General features: G+C 35.6%; 2 protein-coding genes across 2 annotated transcripts; one reads left to right on the top strand and one right to left on the bottom strand.

The window, feature by feature from the left end:
- Positions 1–26: 26 nt before the first annotated feature.
- Positions 27–5489, top strand: LOC146140980 (uncharacterized). The gene is made up of 4 exons (XM_083392766.1): positions 27–208; positions 989–1108; positions 1974–2127; positions 4672–5489. The coding sequence occupies exons 1-4, from the start codon at positions 27–29 to the stop codon at positions 4924–4926; spliced, it is 711 nt and encodes a 236-aa protein (XP_083248892.1). The 3' UTR covers positions 4927–5489.
- A 199-nt stretch (positions 5490–5688) lies between these two features.
- Positions 5689–21052, bottom strand: LOC146140981 (lysosomal Pro-X carboxypeptidase-like). The gene is made up of 11 exons (XM_083393093.1): positions 20911–21052; positions 20147–20284; positions 19904–20008; positions 18726–18907; positions 13054–13230; positions 12535–12685; positions 11821–11969; positions 10895–11001; positions 9618–9714; positions 8085–8226; positions 5689–6678 (listed from the first exon to the last, which is right to left on the bottom strand). The coding sequence occupies exons 1-11, from the start codon at positions 21028–21030 to the stop codon at positions 6610–6612; spliced, it is 1437 nt and encodes a 478-aa protein (XP_083249219.1). The 5' UTR covers positions 21031–21052; the 3' UTR covers positions 5689–6609.
- Between the last annotated feature and the right edge of the window lie 4 nt (positions 21053–21056).

Raw genomic sequence — 21056 nt, forward strand, 5'->3', positions numbered from 1 at the left:
TCCTTAATCTATGCAAGTGGTCGACAATGACAACCAGGGTCCACCAGGTCGTCTATTCGGACAACTACATCGCCAAGCCTCAGTACCGACACGTCGACGCGATTCCAGGCCTGTACAGTGCCAGCTCAACCGCCCAGCACCAGCAGCAGTCTTCCTTGTCGAACGGGGATTGCAAGTCCGTCAATGACTCAAGGGCTTCCTTGGACAGGTATGCGCCCCGCATACGTCACGGCGTAGTGTGTGACGTCACACTGTGTGTCGCGTTGCGCCACGAGTCACCAACGAAGCGCGCGACGGATGGCCGTATGACCCATTTCGAGTTTCCCCCCTGATAGTGATTACGTAATGCGTAGTGTAAGGTGCGCTGGTCTTATCGGGCCAGCACGCCATTGAGAAATGAGACGGATAGCCAAAGTACGTCTATTGCCATTTAAAACCTATATACGATTTAGGGACAGACATTATTTGCATAGCACGCGATTTCGAGCGGTGTGAATTGAAGTTCACCGTCTCGTCTTGGCAGTCAATCTATGGCAAACCACGTTGTATATCTGTCTATGAACCTTCAGGAAATTTTATTTTTTGATACATTGTATGGATAGAGTTTTTCCTAATCTTGATCAGAGTTTGGCACATACTTTTACGATCTAGTTTTTCAGAGTTCAGTGTACTACTTTCAGAATTCCGACTAACACTTTTGCCTACCGATACTTTACGCAGCACTAGTTAAAGTAAATTATGTAAGCTTAGATTAGACTTCAAGAAATGCAAAGGAAATTTTTAGTGCTTGTTCACAAGAACACTAATTACCCAAAGTGTAGTAGGCTATTGAATTTTTAGGGAATAGCTGATTTTGTCATTCACAGAGCAGGTTTTATTAAATGTTTCAGTATCCTACATACAATTCTAGGCTACGTAAAAACATTACTTTGCTGTTTAAATTCAACATAACCTATTATTAATGTAACGAAAGTTGTGTGATTTTTAGCAATTCTAGGCTTCTTGATTCTGCTGACAAGATGGGAAAGAGCAAGACGACTTCTTTTTCTTTTAAAACTTGGTTCGGTTGTTGTTGCTTTAACGAGTCATCTGTCAACACAACAGAGAAGTAAGTAACCGTAACATCATAATTATATAATTATATATATATATGTTTTAGGGATGCCTGTAAGTAATAACAACATAGGATTGAAAAAAATTTCATCCAAATTCTTAACTGTTTTTTTTATTGTAACACCTGCCCTCTTTATTGCTGATTTCGCGCAAAGTCCGTACAATGAAGTTTTCGGGTTGTTAATTTACGCTTTATCAAAAGCCATTTTGTTGGATCTGTAAATTTCGTCAGCAGGCGAGGCTAATGTAAGCTTGGTTGTAAACTGTAAGATTCTGCGCATTTTGCTTGCGGTTAGTATACTAGATATAGTATAATTGCTTCCTTTAGTTTTGACCCACTACGATGCACAACATTACATGCCGTATAGACGGGCCTTGTACTCATTAGCCTATACTCTATATTTATACTAGTTCAAACGTATTGTGCTATGCGAGAGCGTAACTTACAAAAAGCCTTGTTCATGACCCCATACAGGACTAGATTAACCAATAAGCAAAATAAGTAGGACGTGCTTAGGGCACCACGGAAATTTTCACAGCCAAATTTTTCAATCAATATAGTTCCTCAATCTTTAGTGTTATAATTTGAATTGATCAGACGACTCAGACCTCAATAGTGGCCTGATGGAAATAATTTTATGCTTATTCGATGGATAATATCCTGTGTGGTTTATTGTGTTTATATTTTAAATGATACATATAGGGCACCAAAGTCTTGAGTGCTTATCAGAGCCTCTTAAAGGCATGATCTGGCCCTGGCCCCAGAGGCCTAGTAACACGTGCGCCAATTATTAAATTTGGTTAAATTCGGAGCTCTGTAAACGTCTTAGCCGAAAAAAGAATTGCATTTTTGATCGCAGGGGTGAAAAACAAAACGAGAGCGACTCTCGTTGGTCTTCGATGGATGGAAATCTATCTTCGGTAAGCTCCCAGGAGACCTACACAGCGCAAGCTCGAGGCAAGCCGGACGGCAAGGAAATGCGTGTTTCCAGCTCTGTCACCCTCAAGTCACAGGTTTCTTACCTTTCTGTGCATTGTTGCAATGGTGAAGTAACGCCTAAAATTTCCAGTCAATTAAATTATTTAGCGCTTAAAATTTCCAGTCAGTTGCTGTCCTTGCGTGTTGTAAACAAGTACCAGCCAGGTTAATTGCAAAAAAACTTATGCTTAAGTCATGTCATTTTAAAAAAACATTAGAAAAGTCATTTTTAAAAGGACCTAAGTACAAGACAAGTAACTTGAATAAATAACAAGTCAAGTCCCAGTCAAGTCATATTTAGAGCAAGTCACGTCCTTGTCATAAAAAATCAACGTTAATGTATTAAAATCGGTAAATGAGCAGTATAACCCAATTAAAAAATAACTACAAACACAACATATGGCAAGCAAATTGTTTTATGTACAAATAGTAAGATAAATAACCAAATTTTACAAAGAAAAATTCTTAATAAAACACCTAATTTCAACCCACGTCATTGTCCAAAAGACTTAGGTCAAGTCAAAACAGTGACTTAAATCAATGATTTATGTCATTACAACACTGCTGTCCCTTTTCATTAGGTGAGCTCCCGCGAACTTTTAGATTTGACATTAATAAACAAAGCATGTGTCGCTATGTCATTTTTAAATGCCATAGGTATCTTTTTTGTTTAAAGAAGGTATTTTGCATTAATTTGATTACTTGTGTAAAAGATGTCAGACAAAGTTTAAAATTTATATTAGAAGTGACCTTTTGCTCGACTTCCTCGGTACGGATACACCGATTAATTATTCTATTCATTGCGTTTGAAATATTCTGCCATTGCTCATAGAATTCTTAAAACATTGTACTATTTTTATAGTTAGGTTTAGCGTTATAGTTTGAGTGGTGTCAAGCAGGCAATGATTAGTAAGTATTGTGCTAACCTAAATTAATTTGTTACCCGGGTCAATGGCCTTTTCCATTAATATATACTGCACAACTGTGAATGACATGTCAAAATTTCAATTTTTATTTTAATTTACAAGTCATTATTCCTCCCAAATTAGTTTGGGTAAGAAACTAGCTGAATTAGATACAAAATGCAAGGTGTTAAAATTTTGCTTTGTACAAAAATATATATTCACATAACCTAACTTACATGGGTACATTTTGTCCCGATATAAGGCAGGAAATCGGATTAAGGTTAATCGTACAGGCAAGTCCAACACTACACTTCATGCGAGTGTTGTGAGTAATATGACAGAGTCAACTTTGGACTCATAACGGTTGATAAATATTGCTCATTCCATTGTCGTTTTGACGTCATACAGGCCATGCCTTTGACAGGGAAATTACGCATTGCAAGGCTTAAGACTTTTTAAGATTTAGTTTCAATTTACTAACTGTCAACATCAATAAAATGTATTTATCTTACACATTTGGCCGGTGCGAACGTTTATAATGACAGGTTAAGAAGTAGCGAATTTTTAAAATTTGTTAAAGCTGTTTGCATTTGCTTTGTGTAATTGTAAACCCACTTACTTTTAACGGTGACTGTAAAATTAATTATACACAGTGTGTACAATTTGTGATCCAGCTTATCTGAAGTCGTACTGATCAAGAATAACGGCACACATTATTGTTAAAGCGAATAGCCTACCGGATGTATGTTTTCAACAAAGCTTACATAATATACTTGTCGGTCAAATAGGATTATTTAGCGACAGAATATGTTTCTTGCCTTGTCCTGCTTGAATCCAATCTGATATTATTATTTTAACAATGAAATGTAATTAGGACACAATACGCCAACAAGTATGAAAGGAAACATACATTGCCTATGTTTGTCACGTTAGAAACAGTTACTGGCAATTTTTCTTTTATAATTCGTAATATTGTTCAATGAAAAGTGATGCAAAAATATGTAAAACGTAATGGGATAATAACATTGCACATATAGCTGTGTAACGCTTCTAAATACAGCGAAACATAGTAGAAGTTTTCACCTGTTCCAAATGAGACATGTCGAAAAAACCTTGCTTTTTATACCTTCTTTAAAGAAACAATAGCTGTGTCTTTTATTGATTCACAGGCCCACACAAAAACAGCTGTATGCACAGTTTGATAGGATGGATATTATTGTATTGAGATTTTCAGCTTAACAGGTCTAAAAAAAGACTTTCCGGCCCCTGAAAATACTTCCTGGGCCACACTTTGAGAAACATGTCATAAATGTTGCGTGCGAGGCGAGTATAGGCCATGACAACATGCAATGAAACAGCTAAGATTAGCCTAAGATTTTAGAACATCTGAGATTTTAGCAATTTTTATAATCAAACTAGCATATCGTAGTATGTATATTAATGCACATACAACAGTGAAGTAAGGTAGCAATTTGAATATTTCTTTATTTTTTTTTTGAATACCACAATTAATTAATCGCAATTATTCCTAAAGCAGGGACACAGCGAATCTCCTCAAAAAGTAGGCTATTGTCATTTTGCACGTTTCGAATACCTTTTTATTCATTTTCAACATCAGAATCACAATTGTTTCTAGCAGGAAAATAACAAATATTTTCTCTTTATTTTCAACAGTCAGTCTCCAGTTACGAATCGGAGCGGCGTCCTTTTAAACCTCGCTACAGCGGAAGCGACTTTGACGTCATCGACCTTGCCGAAGGTCACGGCGGCAAAGGGACGACGAGGGACGGCCAAGAACCCCCAGACTCTTACCCCCCGCAAAGCCCCCTGGAAAAATCGGCCGCTTTCGATCTCCAAGATAAGCGTCGCGAAATGTTCGGGCGCCAAGGATTTCGGGACTCTGTCTTTAACAAGTTGAGCGAATTTTAAGTTTTCGAAAAAAGTTAAAAATGGCTTGATATTGTGCGAGCTCGCTTTTTCTTTCTCGTTGTGTAAATACATTGGCATTTGACTGGTTTAACACGAATAGTCTAACTCGCCACGTTTATTGATATTTAACCCGTACTTGGTTGAGTCGAGTAATGGTGTAAATTACGTGTCACTGTAAATCGCATGAAATCACATTTTCAAGTTTACAAAAGGCGTTATTATCAGTAACAGATTATTAGACAAATTTATGAGTAAATTTTACAACCCAGGCGTAGAATATGTGTAGCCCAATTCTCTACTTTTTTTGGCACTTTTAAAGTATCTTAATCACTACCAATTTGTATTGAATTTACAACTGACCTATATTTTCACTAGTTCGGTAGAAGACAAGTTCTTAGTTTAACGAAATCGCTAAACAACTTAGAACGCCTTTGCGATTTTTCACGGTTCAATTAAACTCGGCATAAAAACGAAACCATCAGAAGTTTGTGGTTGTAGAGTTTGTTTTATGCGATTTGATTTGGTTGAATTAAAAATGGTTGCGTCACACGTAAGTGACAAAACTTGTGCCTATAGAATGGGAAGGCAACCATGTTTACCTGCGACATGTGATTCACAATATGAGAATAAAATTTAAAACACTTTTTTGTTTATACGTCGATCTACTGTCTAATCTAAAAACACTGTTTTAATCTTTTTAAACTAAAATATATATTCTTGTGTTTCTATATTTTAATGAATACTTGAGCTAAACGCAATAAACGTGACAAAATCAAGAGTGGTAAACACAATAAAGAAAAATGCTTCGAGATTCCAATAATTTCAGTACAGGAAGAGTAGACATATGATGCTAATAAACAAACACATGATTCTTACTGCAGATGTAGTTATCAAATTCGAGTGCCAACTAAAATAACTCGCCAAAAAAAATAAACACGAAAATTATTTCATGCCTTAAATATAACAATAACTAAAATATAAGATAATATAGAAGTTTCATTCAACCCTTTCAGCTAACTTTCAAAGTCAGGGGTGTGCAACCTTTCTATACCGAAACGCCAATAATGTGTATCAGAAAGAATGCATTTTGAGGTTTGCAGACAAAAAGTTTGACAAATGAACTGCGCGATTATTATGTTTTAATTAAATCGGCCGTAAACCTACTCGACAGAGTGGTCTTGCGGCGGACATAAAAATCAAGAACGTATATGATAGCACAATTTAGATGAAAAACACATAGACGAAGGACAAAAATATCTTATTCGTAATTGACAAAATAATAATGATAGATTGGTTAAGGTGAGGTATCTTGAAATTTAGGATAACGACTTTAAGTTTTAGTATAAGAAATGAAATGCTGCCGTCACAGTGTAACTTTTTCATTAAATTCACGTTGCAAAAATAAATTCTGGTGTTACACGAAATTGGCAACGAGGCATCTTAGGAATTCTAATAAAATACTTCTATAATTCTACAAAATAATCCACAGCATTGTTTTCGCTAAATTTGTAAAATTGCACAATTAATTTTAACGTTTCTGAATGTACAGCCCGCTTCAATACAATTTACGAGATGAGTGCGACGCAATATTGCACATATACTGCAAGAGACTTGTGTGTAGTATGGTGATGAAAAATCTTTGTGACAAAGGTGAAAATCTCTTCAGATAAAAGCGGTTGAATTTCACTTAAAGGATCTCATCATGGCTTGCTTTATCCACTTGTGGATGTGACTGACTTCTTCCAAACGTGCCTGCCACAAAAGGAATTTAAAAATATGTTCACTTCACCGAGAATTCAGTTATAATTACGGATGTCCGATACCGATACACGATATTTTTGGGCAAAAAGTATCGCGATCCGATACGTAATGACGTCACTTATACGCTTAAAATAAGTTCTTCTGGTATTTATTTGTTTGTACGACGTTTCCGCTAACTATCGAGAAAGCTTTCATCAGGGAATGTTGTTGAGCGTCTTGTTGGCCAAATGTGTCACTCCCTGATGAAGGCTTCCTGGATAGTTAGCCGAAGCGTCGGACAAACAAATAAATACCAGAAAAAAATATTTTCAGCATATATTATGCCTGGTAGCAACGGCATATTTATTCTATGCTCAAATATGCGAAATAGATGAGATTTGAACGTTCAAAGGCAATATTTTCTTGGTTTTAGGCCAAAGATTTTGCTTTAGGGTTAGAAAGTTAAATTACAATAAGTTATCAGCCCACTATTTTTTAATAAAATTACTTAAAAAAACATACAAAAAATACTAATTTGGATCGCAGGTGGATCGCACGGCAGAATTTCCATATTAGTTGGTATCAGATCGGCAGCGATACCATCCTGGTATCGGGCTCATACCGATACTACTATTTAAGTACGGATATCGGCCCCCCATTTTTTTAAACACCCCTAGTTATAATCGTGACCAACAGAAAGACAGGCAGCATTCAGTTAAACGCAAAACAATTTTTTTTTTTTTTTTAACAAAACAAACGCTAAGGTTGACGCAGTGCCGTAATTCCTGGAGCACTCAAATAAAAATCTTCGCTATTTTTTGGGGGGTATTGCTATTTTCAAATCGAACTAAATGCAAAGAATTAGCAATCAAGTGATTTATGCGAAACCAAGTTTTTAACTCGAAAATTCAGTTATCGATAACCATTCGATTGGCTGCTTGTGTTTTAATTATAAATATAAAGCCACTTGGTCGAAATGCATAGTCCATAAAGTCAACATTTGATTCTGGTTTATTCTGGTTTAATTATATAACGCACCAATCCAAAAGACACAAAGCGTAATAAATGTTTTTTTCTAAAAAAAATAATAAATTTTGACGTTTGATATTAAAACAAATGGAAATTAACAAAACATTAATTTCAAATGAACAAAGATATATTAGAAACGTTCCAAATGATGCCTACTTCTGTATGGGCTTTGATATTTTTACTACGCCTTTATACTACAACCTCCAACCATAATGCTCCAGATTTAATCCATATACTTTAAAAAATATCATCCCGAAAATAAAAAAAATCACTTAAATTAAAAAAAGAAATCCCTTATAACTTTAGTATCGTTTTCGAACTGAATGACAAAGCGAGAACTTGTGATCAAAACATCTGCCACACAAACGCACTATCCAGATAAAACGCACCTTTACGACCGAGGGCGGGTCCTTTGGGTTGCTGTGCCTGAGGTCAAGGTGGTGGGCCGCTTCGGCGATGAATAGAGCAACAACTGACTCGGACACAGTCGTCAGTATGCCCCCAACGTGCCACGGATCTAGCGCTCCGTTGCTGTAAAATGACCCACATTTTAGGTAAGCCAAACAGCTTTTTTATGTATAGCAGAGGTTACCAAATTTTTCATAAAGGGTCGAATAACTGTAAGGCCTGGCAATCGTGGACTACAAATTAGCGTGTGCTGGATATAAAAAAATTGTAATTGTATAAAAAAAAATCGAACTTCATTAACTAGATCAGTGGTTCTCAAACTTTTTCTGAAAAATTACGCAACGGTCCCCTAGCATTTTTTTTTCAATTGCTCGCGGCCCCCTAAAAAAAATACACACAAATAAACTCAAATACCACGTTTGGATGGGACGGGTGCACTAATAGTCTTAGGTAGGCTTGTTGATGCCGTATTTAGTATTGTAACGCTAACAAAATAGCTTTATTTGAGTGAAGCAATCACGATAAGTTTTAAAACCGCGACCGTACAACCCAGAATGGCAGCACAGCAAGGCGTAGAAACATAATTCTTATTAGCACAACGCATCATTATGACGTCACAATGCACAATTCAGCTCAAAGCGTGCAATCACGTGAATGAACAACTAATCGTAGCTTTTGATGGCGAGCGCAAACACGATGGAATTAAAATGTTCTCCTTTAGAAGGTCTATAGTTGATTTTTGTTAAGTGTTTCGCGGTCCCAGAAAATTGTCTCGCGGACCCCAGTTTGAGAACCACTGAACTAGATTATCGTTAAACAAAGAAAATTAAAATAACTCTGCAACACTTCAGAAATCCACTCATATTGGTGGTAGGTTAATAACCCACCCACAATACATAACTGGAAAATATACACCATATGCTACTATATTCCACCTTTACAATTTACAGCTTGCGGCTCCTTATACAGTTACAAAATTTGTTAATGCGCTTATACAGACTCGGGACTCGGGTAGTCTTACTCGAGCCCACAGTAGTGAAATTCGTAATTTTATTGTCAAATTACGGTTTCCGTGATGTTGCACATAAAAAATCTCGAGCTGTTTTTAACCAGTGTTGTCATTAAATTAATTAGGTGTACGTCGTACACTTTAAAATATAGCTTACGGGATAATTCGTAGTCTAAAACAAAAACTACCGATTAAGGGTGTCAACCGATTTTAAAATAATTTGGAATAGTTATAAAAGGTGGCTGCTAATAATTTACGCAGATTAGGTTGGCGCACTGAATTTTATCTAACTTTACCGGTAACCCGTTTTTTCACTACGACTCTTTCAGAAAATTGCTATTTGTTGTATCTTAGGTGTACACAATTTTGCATCAACAAACGGCATCCAACACTTGTTCTTTCCTAAGCACAGACATGGCCGCAAAAGTTATAGTATAAACCACTGTATGTTGTGTACCCAAGGGCTTGAACTAATTGACAAACAAATGTTACAGTTGTATCTCACGAGAAAACGATGTTGCTGGCCGATTGCAGCTTGCTCCCGCCGAAGTTGGTGATGGCCCAGTTCGCCCGTGGAGTTATGCCGTACTTTTTCTGGCAACCTGCGCCAACATTACTTAGTTAAGTCCATTAATTCGCACACGCACTATTAAATTTAGTAGAGTGGAGACAAGAGAAAAACTGTGATGTGAAACACAAATGGAGAGAAACGTAGAAAAAAGCAAAAAAGAGTGATATAAGAAAAAAATAGTGATATAAAAGTAAAATAAATAGAAAAAGGGATGAGACAATCAAAAAGGATCTTAGAAGTAGGGTTGCCACACAATTTTATTTAATACTTGTAAATGTGTATGAAAACAAAGAAGCAGGACAAATAGTAAGAATATCAAAGCCCATACAGAAGTATGTAGCATTAGGGTTGTTCAAAAACAAACTTTTTTGTCAAATATCAGTGGGGTGTGTCTAAAAACCCCACAAACCAAATTTGAGCACATTTGGTTCAGTATTGACCGTGCTACGTCAATTTAAAAATTCAGATTTGGGCTAAAATTTTTGAAAAAATAAATTATCCTCCCCCTGAAAAATTTTTTTTTTCTTTTTTACATTGCTTTGCAATTGAATAGCTATAAATAAATTTGTTTTGCAGTAAAAAAGTGAGTAGTCATGGTACAAATGTCACATTTCAACAACATTTGTTAGGCTGTTTTGTACGAAAAATGGCTTTTTGCACGTTTTTTTGAACTTTAGATAAGTAATTGATATAATTGTGTGAAGACTAAAGGCACTATTTTGTTAATTTGATGTCACGTGTGCTGCATCTACTTTATTTCCAAATTTTTATTTTTCAAAATTCCATTTTTCCTACAAAACAGCCTAACAAATGTTGTTGAAATGTGACATTTGTGCCATGACTACTCACTTTTTTACTGCAAAACAGGTTTATTTATGGCTATTCAATTGCAAAGCAATGTAAAAAAAAAAGAAGAAAAAAAATTTTTTTCAGGGAAGAATAATTTATTTTTTTCAAAAATTTTAGCCCAAATCTGAATTTTCAAATTGACGTAGCACGGTCAATACTGAACCAAACGTGCTCAGATTTGGTTTGTTGGGTTTTTAGACGCAACCTAACAATTCCAGTGAAATTTGACAAAAAAAGTGTTTTTGGGAACAACCCTAATGCAACAATGAGATATTCGAAACGTTGAAAATGCTACCTACTTCTGTATGGGTTAACGGTGTACTTGTTAATGTGTATGAAAACAAAGCTCGGTTCGAACTTACTCATGGAGAAGCTGTCAAGCGACCAGGTGGCGGGTGGAAACAAATCACGGACTCCGTCGCTGCAAAACGGCATCACCATATCGTAGCAGGTCTGGTAGTCCCAGAGACTGTAAACATAATAACAGCGTTATAATTGTAAAAAAAAACGCTTGACGACATTCGGCCATTTTAACAACGCAACATTTTTTGCTTCATTGAAGTAATATGCTAAAGAACAGCTTTTAATTATATGGAGCATAATGGTTGGAGGTTGGAGTAAGACGTAGTATGAATATTAAAGCCCATACAGAAGTAGGAAGCATTTTGAACGTTCGAAATACCACTTTATTCCTTTTTCAACGCAGTCGAATCAAGCGATATTCGAAATACCTACTTTTGTATGGGCTTTGATATTCTTACTATGTTTTCATTTAGATGTTGAAAATGAACAAAGAATTATTCGAAACGTTAACAAATTGCTACCTATATTTTTGTATGGGCTTTTGCAGTTGCTCTTCGTCTACCTATTAAGCCTTAATTCTCTAAACATTGCACTACCAAACTTAATCTTTTTTTTTAAATTTAATCTTTTTCTAATTTTTAATTTAATCTTTTTTTAATCCGAACCCCCAAAACTGTTATGGCCGCCAACTTTTAAATTGAAAAGCGGCATAGCACATGGTGGACATTCTCCACATGTGTTGTGAGTGGATTAATTATACGACACCCCTATCAGTGGGTTGCTGAACATCCACCGTCTTTAGGTAAATCAGGCTGTAGATCAGAGCGGGAACCAATAGCTCATTTTGGTGTGACTCGGGTTATTTTTACCCGACTCCGCAGCCTAGGGGGTAGGGCTTCAATTTTGTTGAAAAAACAATAACACAAACCAGTAGAGACAAGACAACAATATAAACAAAACCGTGCGTGTTTTGTCGCACTTTTACCCTGTAGAGAGTTGACTTGTGGCTGAAGAACCCACGTCGAAGCAGGTTGCGTCGCCGGAGTTGTTGTAATAAACACCGATTGCGCTTGACATCGCCTTCAGTAGAGACTCGCCTTGAAGGTTGGGTGTCGATATGTGTCCGCAAGTTGCCTATAAACAGTAGGTTATCGATTGGCTTCAAAAAAATATATCGATGGTCGTACGCGTGCATTGTAAATTTGCAAGATCTTTAGATATTTGCAGAGTTGATATTAGTGTTGTAAAAAAGTCCTTTCAAAATGGCGTCAGTCCCAGTCAAGTCATTTGTAAAAATAATAAGTTGGTCCATGTCATCAACTGCCCACGTGAAGTCCCAGTCAAGTCTTTATTAGAGCAAGTCAATTCAAGTCATTTTACCAAAATAACTTGAGTCAAGTCAAGTCATTTTAAAACAGTGACATAAGTGTAATTGACTTAATAGTTCTGTCGAAAAATTGTAAAATATTTTTTAGTCTTTTTTTCTATTTTCGTTGTATTTGTAGTATATATGCTGAACTGATGATAGATTTTGGTCAACCAATGGTATTTTGCTCTTTTTAAATACAGTTGTTTTATAACTTTTTTACACCATTTGTGATTTTGTTTGGAATAATTTTTATGTTATTGCAAAGCAAGCAAAAACAGTTTATGTAATTGCCATCTGTACATTTCAACTTAACGTCTTTTCGTCAATTACGTTAATTGGCCAAGCTGGCAAGTCGGAAAGGAAATTGTTCTCGTAAGGGTAATCCACCATTGCCATGTTGCCAAGTGTGTCTGTCAACCAGACGGTGATTGTCAAGGATTCTTTCAGGGGTTTGCAAGTGTGGAATATCTCCGACAGAATTCTAAAACAATAGCGCCCCAATCAGTACATATAGTTATATGGTAGACCGAAAGTCTTCACAGACTCGCCGAATCTGTCCATTAATGGTGCAAGGCAAAACAACTAGCCTGCAGTGAGGTTCGAACTCACGACCTCCGGCCATCAGAGAGGTAGATTGCAGTTGTTAAACACATATTTGTGTGTTTCTTTAATTGAATTCACTTATTTATAGTTATAGATGGTCAAGAATACATAAAATATAGAGCTTTGTTTCTTTGGTAAACAATACAGCTTTTCTACAAGAACAATTTAGTTTCAAGTGGAGATAGGTAGATTTACACGCCCGGGTCAATTCGCAGTAAATATAGACAAAAAAAAAGCGTGACTCACTTTAATCCACCTGGCGAATTTCCGATGGTTTTGACCGTTTTCCAAACATTTTTAATGTTGGCAGCGCACGCTTCGCCATTCTTGACACTTTTAAAGTCTTTGGTCACAATCCTGTCGTATGCTTCGCAATCAACGTGGCCAGGGAAATATCGAACTGGAGCAGATGCAGCGATGGCACTAAAAAATTGACATAAAAAAACCTAAACACACTGCCCAAAAATCTAAAATCATGAACAAAAGTATTTCTGTTGTTCACAAAGTAACAAAAGTTAAAAAAAAATAAAGAAAAGAAACTTAACTAGTATTTACATTAATCAGATTTACGACATCCAAATTACAGGGCATAAAAACAATGTAAACAACCGGTACTAAGGGCGCCGGGGAATCCAGTTATCTTTGAAGTTTTATTTGTGACAACAAATTTAGAAATGTCTTTAAACAGCAAAGAGAAAAATTATAAATGACACAATATAACTTAGTTTCATAAAAAATCTATTAGAGAATGTTTAATTATATGGGCCGAAAATTTATTTTCGGGACATATCTTGTTTTTGCCGTTATTATATGGGCCGAAAATTTATTTTCGGGACATATCTTGTTTTTGCCGCTATTCTTTTTTGGTTTCCTATGGTTTGTTTCAGACCGAGTTTTGTCCGAAGCTTTATAGAAAAAGTAGACATCGTAGAACCTTCAAATTTTCAGACATGGCGTAGAGTGGTATGAAGGTGCTTTGTAAAAGTTTATGAGGCTGCACTCCCAGGGGCCTTTGCTTGGGGGGTAAAAACCTGAAATATTGCGTTTTAGCACTTTGTAGCTAACGACAGCCATCTAGCAGCAGAAAAACTTTCATACAGAATTCGTTCATATTCGCTTGCTTTGTCCAGCTCGCGTTATACAAGGGCCGCAACAACAAAAAGCTTAAGTTTAACGCATTCTTAACGACGACGTTACAAAGCTACGTCATAACATGGCGTCATAAATAAATAAATCTTGCGTTTATTGGATTTAAATTGGCAAAACTTTCAATATAAAACGTGGCTTATTAGGCACATAAACGTGTTTGCATATTGCTCAAAACTACAGATTTAAACTCTGTTTCAACAGTGATTGCTCAGACCAAGGCATGGTAAAAATTTACACAGTAAAAGTTGGAAAAAGTATAGCAAACCATAGACGTTAAATCATTTAGAGAGAATGAAAATATTGACTTTTTAAACATGCTAGCTGACCAAAATGTAATAACATGGCCGTAAGCATTATCTACGTAAATTTTTATTGATCAAATGTATGTTTCGATCATTTGCCAAAATCTACGCCATATTTGAACCCCCTTCGCTTCAAAGCCATAAGTTATTATATTATTATACACAACTTATAATTGTGTGTAGATATGTTGAATTGGAGTAACATACAGAACAGGTGCAAATAGCAAATATTCTCCAAATACGATGTTTCCAATATTCTCCAAATCGTATTTCATCGTATTGTCGCGGTAATACACAAAGAGGTAAGGCCGTGAATAAAGTTTCACCCACCGTACAATTAACGGAGGGAAGCATTTCGAGTAGGGATGTTCAAGGCAGAATATCGGCGACACATTTATAATGCTTGCTTTAAATGCGGCGTCAGCATTTTTTGGGGCGACCAATTACTTCGCGATAAGCTTCGCGTAATAATTAAGTGTCAATAGGGTGTATTTACCGCCGCAAGTTTAAATGCGAAATCTTAAGGCAGTCTACGCCTCTCTGTTAGCACCTGTTGTGCATCTTGCTCCAACCAGCATACCAACATCAGACCTAAACTTATCTAGCAAAACTTTCGATTTAATAGTTTGCGTATTAGGCACGTAATAGTGTTTTTCATATTGTTTGAAACGACAGATTTAAAGCCTGTTTTAACAGTGATTGCTCGGACCAAGCTATGGTAAAAAATTACCTAGTGAAGGTTTGCAAAAGTATAGCAAACCATAGGCGTTAAACCATTTTTAGTCTTTAAGAGAATGATAATATTTGATTTTCAAACACGTAAGCTGGTCAAAATTTAATAAAATAGCCATATGCATTATCTAAGTAAATTCTATTTATCAAATATATGTTTCGATCATTCCCCAAATTCTACGCCATATTTAAACCCCTTTCGCATCAAAGGCATATTTTAAGTGGGGAAGTTTTCGGCCCATATCTGTTTTTGCTTGCAGAAACAAGTTAAGGAAAAAACAAAATATATAATATAAAGTACACAATACAAAATATTAAAAAAAAAATAAAAAAATAAAAAATTAAAATTAAGTAAAAATTGAAAATAAACACTAAGCCCTGAAAATATATCCCCTGACAAAATATACAACAACCGCACCCCCGTCTAGTTCTTTTTTGGTTTCCTATGGTTTCCTATGGTTTGTTTCAGACCGAGTTTTGTCCGAAGCTTTATAGAAAAAGTAGACATCGTAGAACCTTCAAATTTTCAGACATGGCGTAGAGTGGTATGTAGGTGCTTTGTAAAAGTTTATGAGGCTGCACTCCCAGGGGCCTTTGCTTGGGGGGTAAAAACCTGAAATATTGCGTTTTAGCACTTTTTAGCTAACGACAGCCATCTAGCAGCAGAAAAACTTTCATACAGAATTCGTTCATATTCGCTTGCTTTGTCCAGCTCGCGTCGCGACGAGGCGGCTGCTGGCATCCCTGCTGCGCCCTATTGTCCCGCGCGTGCAACATTTGTGTTGGAAGTGGCTTGCCTAGTAAAACTATGCACACGCGACTTGCCTTTCATAAAGAGGCCTCTCTAAGCAAAAAAACCTATTGCTCTTATACAACACAAAATATTTTACCACCGCAAATTTAAATGCGAATCCTACAGGCAGTGTACACATCTCTGTTAGCACATGTTGTAATTGTTGCACCATTCAAACATATGAACACCAGGTCTAAGCAAATATAATTATACAAGGGCCGCAACAACAAAAAGCTTAAGTTTAACGCATTCTTAACGACGACGTTACAAAGCTACGTCATAACATGGCGTCATAAATAAATAAATCTTGCGTTTATTGGATTTAAATTGGCAAAACTTTCAATATAAAACGTGGCTTATTAGGCACATAAACGTGTTTGCATATTGCTCAAAACTACAGATTTAAACTCTGTTTCAACAGTGATTGCTCAGACCAAGGCATGGTAAAAATTTACACAGTAAAAGTTGGAAAAAGTATAGCAAACCATAGACGTTAAATCATTTAGAGAGAATGAAAATATTGACTTTTTAAACATGCTAGCTGACCAAAATGTAATAACATGGCCGTAAGCATTATCTACGAAAATTTTTATTGATCAAATGTATGTTTCGATCATTTGCCAAAATCTACGCCATATTTGAACCCCCTTCGCTTCAAAGCCATAAGTTATTATATTATTATACACAACTTATAATTGTGTGTAGATATGTTGGATTGGAGTAACATACAGAACAGGTGCAAATAGCAAATATTCTCCAAATACGATGTTTCCAATATTCTCCAAATCGTATTTCATCGTATTGTCGCGGTAATACACAAAGAGGTAAGGCCGTGAATAAAGTTTCACCCACCGTACAATTAACGGAGGGAAGCATTTCGAGTAGGGATGTTCAAGGCAGAATATCGGCGACACATTTATAATGCTTGCTTTAAATGCGGCGTCAGCATTTTTTGGGGCGACCAATTACTTCGCGATAAGCTTCGCCTAATAATTAAGTGTCAATAGGGTGTGTTTACCGCCGCAAGTTTAAATGCGAAATCTTAAGGCAGTCTACGCCTCTCTGTTAGCACCTGTTGTGCATCTTGCTCCAACCAGCATACCAACATCAGGCCTAAACTTATCTAGCAAAACTTTCGATTTAATAGTTTGCGTATTAGGCACGTAATAGTGTTTTTCATATTGTTTGAAACGACAGATTTAAAGCCTGTTTTAACATTGATTGCTCGGACCAAGCTATGGTAAAAAATTACCTAGTGAAAGTTTGCAAAAGTATAGCAAACCATAGGCGTTAAACCATTTTTAGTCTTTAAGAGAATGATAATATTTGATTTTCAAACACGTAAGCTGGTCAAAATTTAATAAAATGGCCATATGCATTATCTAAGTAAATTCTATTTATCAAATATATGTTTCGATCATTCCCCAAATTCTACGCCATATTTGAACCACTTTCGCATCAAAGGCGCCGCAAATTTAAATGCGAAATCTGGTGGCAACTCTAATCCAACATATCAACACCAGGCCTACACAACTTAAAATTGTGTGTTGATATGTTGGATTGGAGTAACATACTATACAGGTGCAAATAGCAAATATTCTCCAAATACGATTTTTCCAATATTCTCCAAATCGTATTTCATCGTATTGTTGCGGTAATACACAAAGAGGTAAGGCCGTGAATAAAGTTTCACCCACCGTACAATTAACGGAGGGAAGCATTGCGAGTAGAGATGTTCAAAGCAGAATATCGGCGACTCATTTATAATGCTTGCTTTAAATGCGGCGTCAGCATTTTTTGGGGCGACCAATTACTTTGCGATAAGCTTCGCCTAATAATCAAGTGTCAATAGGGTGTATTTACCGCCGCAAATTTAAATGCGAAATCTTAAGGCAGTGTACGCCTCTCTGTTAGCACCTGTTGTGCATCTTGCTCCAACCAACATACCAATATCAGGCCTAAACAACTAGCAAAACTTTCGATTTAATAGTTTGCGTATTAGGCATATAATAGTGTGTTTCATATTGTTTAAAACTACAGATTTAAAGTCTGTTTTAACAGTGATTGCTCGGACCAAGCCATGGTCAAAATTTACCGAGTAAAAGTTTGCAAAAGTATTGCAAACCATAGGCGTTAAACCATTTTAAGTCTTGAGGAGAATGATAATATTTGGTTTTCAAACACGTAAGCTCTGGCCAAAATGTAATAAAATGGCCATGTACATTATCTACGCAAATTCTATTTATCAAATATATGTTTCGATCATTCCCCAAATACTACGCCATATTTGAACCCCTTTCGCATCAAAGTGGGGAAGTTTTCGGCCCATATCTGTTTTTGCTTGCAGAAACAAGTTAAGGAAAATGAAAAACAAAATATGAAATATATAATATAAAATACACAATACAAAATACAAAATATAAAAAAATAAAAAGTGTAAAATAAAAAAAATATTAAATAAAAAAAAAATAAAAAAATAAAAATAAAAAACACACAAAAAAAATAAAAAATAAAAATTAAAAAATGAATATGAAAAATAAAATTGAAAAAAAATAAAAAAATAAAAAAAATAAATTTCAAAAAAAAATTAAAACTAAATAAAAATAAACACTAAGCCCTGACAATATACCCCCTGACAAAATATACAACAACCGCACCCCCGTCTAGTATTGAATCTATTTTAGTACTTTATTTTAGTAAATTAAAATTATTTAATGATGTGGTATACTTTATAAAACGTTTTTAATATAAGTATATATTTACACATGTTTTTAAATTAAAAAAGGAATAAATCCAAAAATAATGCAGTAATAAAAATTATGAAAACTGCATTGTTCTAACTACAACAAAAAAAACTATATTGCCTTATGAGCAACAATTTTTAAAATCATCTAGTAAAAATAATTTTATATATTTGTATAATAAATAATACTATCGATTACCCATCAACAATATGCCCATATTTGATTCTGATCCAGGCGCTAAGCATTCCACCATATGAACCACCAAAAGTGATAACTGGGCTTGTGGGTTTGGCAATGTTAGACTTTATGTGGGTAATCAGGACAGCAAAGTCAGCCAAGGCTTGGTCCACAGTTAGTTGTCCAAACTTTGATCTGGTACTCTTATGAAACATTGGATTAAGTCACTTTGAGACTGCAAATAACTTAAGTGTATAATAAAATTTCAAAATAATCACAAATTTTTTTCAACATGCTAACAAACAGTGATTTTGCACAAAACACTGATCAAATACATAAACAGTCAAAACACTTGCAAACCTTTTTCTTTTAAGTTTAGTTGTTCGATTCAAGTATATAAAAAATAATAACACTATGGTGATTTTTTCTGCCAGTGAAATGTTTAGTTATCTAATTTATTTAAACTAATGACTTATTAGTAGGGTGATTATATTTAAACTTGAAACATGTCATTTTAACAGAAAGGTCTGTGCATATTCACTGGCCTCGATAACATTTTCACTGTATTATATCTACATTAGAGAAAAATCTGGTACATTTAAAACAGCAAAATTAATCCCTTAGGGTTGATTTATTGCTGTTGCAGACTAGTTCGGGACACATTGCCTGAAGTGGCTGCTAAGGATAAGGATTGAATTTACTTTCTCAAGCAAGATGTTTACTGGACAGTACGACAATCAGTGTAAGGCAAACACCAATGCACACCAAGTGCTCGCATTAGGTTACAGTTACAGCCTGTATCTGACCACAATATTGCAAACAGAACTTAAATTGTGTCCAATTCGTGTGCACTTGGTGAGCAGGTTTATTTGCCTTATACTGATTGCTGTACTATCCAATAAGCGTCTTGCTCAAAAACATCAAGTCAATCCTTATTCTTAGCTACTTTTAAGTCAAACGTTATCCTTAGCTACTTTAAAAATCGTGAACAAAATGGTCTGCAACAATCGTGTTAGGTTCCCCCCCCCAACAATAATTCATTGCCACCACTTATTTGAAACGATATCCTTATATTGTGTATGTATATTACTAAGTAAACTTAAACTCCAAACATATAAGAATGAATCAAAAAATGTTTGGTTTAACATTTTTGTAAAATACCCGGATAATTTTTAATCCAAAAATTTGTTAAAACTTACTTGCGAGGGTTGAATATCACCATAGGGCTGCGATTTGCCGTAATACCTGTGTTCAGCAAAAACCACAAGTGCTTGAAATTGTGGAGCAATGTCCCACACAAAACCCTGAATAAAGCATTGCAAATAAAATATGACCAAGAAAACATTTACCAGTATATTACAAAGTTTTAAGGGCGATTCTATTTTTTATTACAATTTATTAAGATAAACATTTAAGATTAATATTAGAATCGATATTCTTACTGTGTTATTGATAAATAGTTCAATGTTGCCTTCGTTTCCAGTGTAAAAGAAAATAGGACCATCACCGTTGTAGTATTGATCAGAAACAAAGTATCTCTGTTTGAATGTTGTTTCTATAGTTGGGTTAAAGTGGTCTAACTGGATAAAAAAACATACAAAAAATTTAGTGATTGTATAGACTAAATGTGGTACTGTAGATCCACTTCAATATGAAGATGTTTGTACTAACAGGAGGCAGCAAGCAATGATGTCATGGTTGTTTCTAAACCTACTACCTTCTAAGCCAGTGGTTCTCAACCTTTTATGGCTGGAGGCACCCTCAGAAATAATAAATAGATTGCGGCACCTTAACAAAATTTTTCCGTAGGTAAATTATCAGAAGGTCACAATCAAAACAACACACATCAACTCTACGCAGCGTAGAGCGTTTAATGGGATTTATTCCACTCTAGTCTTACACAAAAAGTATTGAGCCAAAATCAGATTCTCAAATATCTCTTGGCACACTTGGGCTTTAAAAATAGCACCCCAGTTGAGAATCACTGTTCTAAGCCTAGGCAGCTCAGTTGACAGGTATCGCATATTGCCAAAGGTCATGAATTTGAACCTCACCCGTTGCTAGTTGTTCTTTATTGCCTGACTTGTTTGCATCATTGATCAACCGATTCAGTTAGTTTGTTGAGGGATTCATGTGCACAAACATCGCAAAGTGGGGAAGATATGGAAAAGTACTATCTTAAATATAACCTATGTTTACAACTTACATTCTGGTTGAACCAATGAAGGGTTGGATAGATGTAGTTTTCATTGTTGATGATTTCGAAGCAGAGCACAGTTGGCATACAGAGAACTGCAACTGCAGCTTGGAAAGCATTAAAATGCATGCTTTTCCTGCTTTGGCTAATAGTTT

The sequence above is a fragment of the Ascidiella aspersa genome, chromosome 6 (genome assembly GCF_963924565.1).
Source record: "Ascidiella aspersa chromosome 6, kaAscAspe10.2, whole genome shotgun sequence".
NCBI classification, from domain to species: Eukaryota; Metazoa; Chordata; class Ascidiacea; order Phlebobranchia; family Ascidiidae; genus Ascidiella; species Ascidiella aspersa.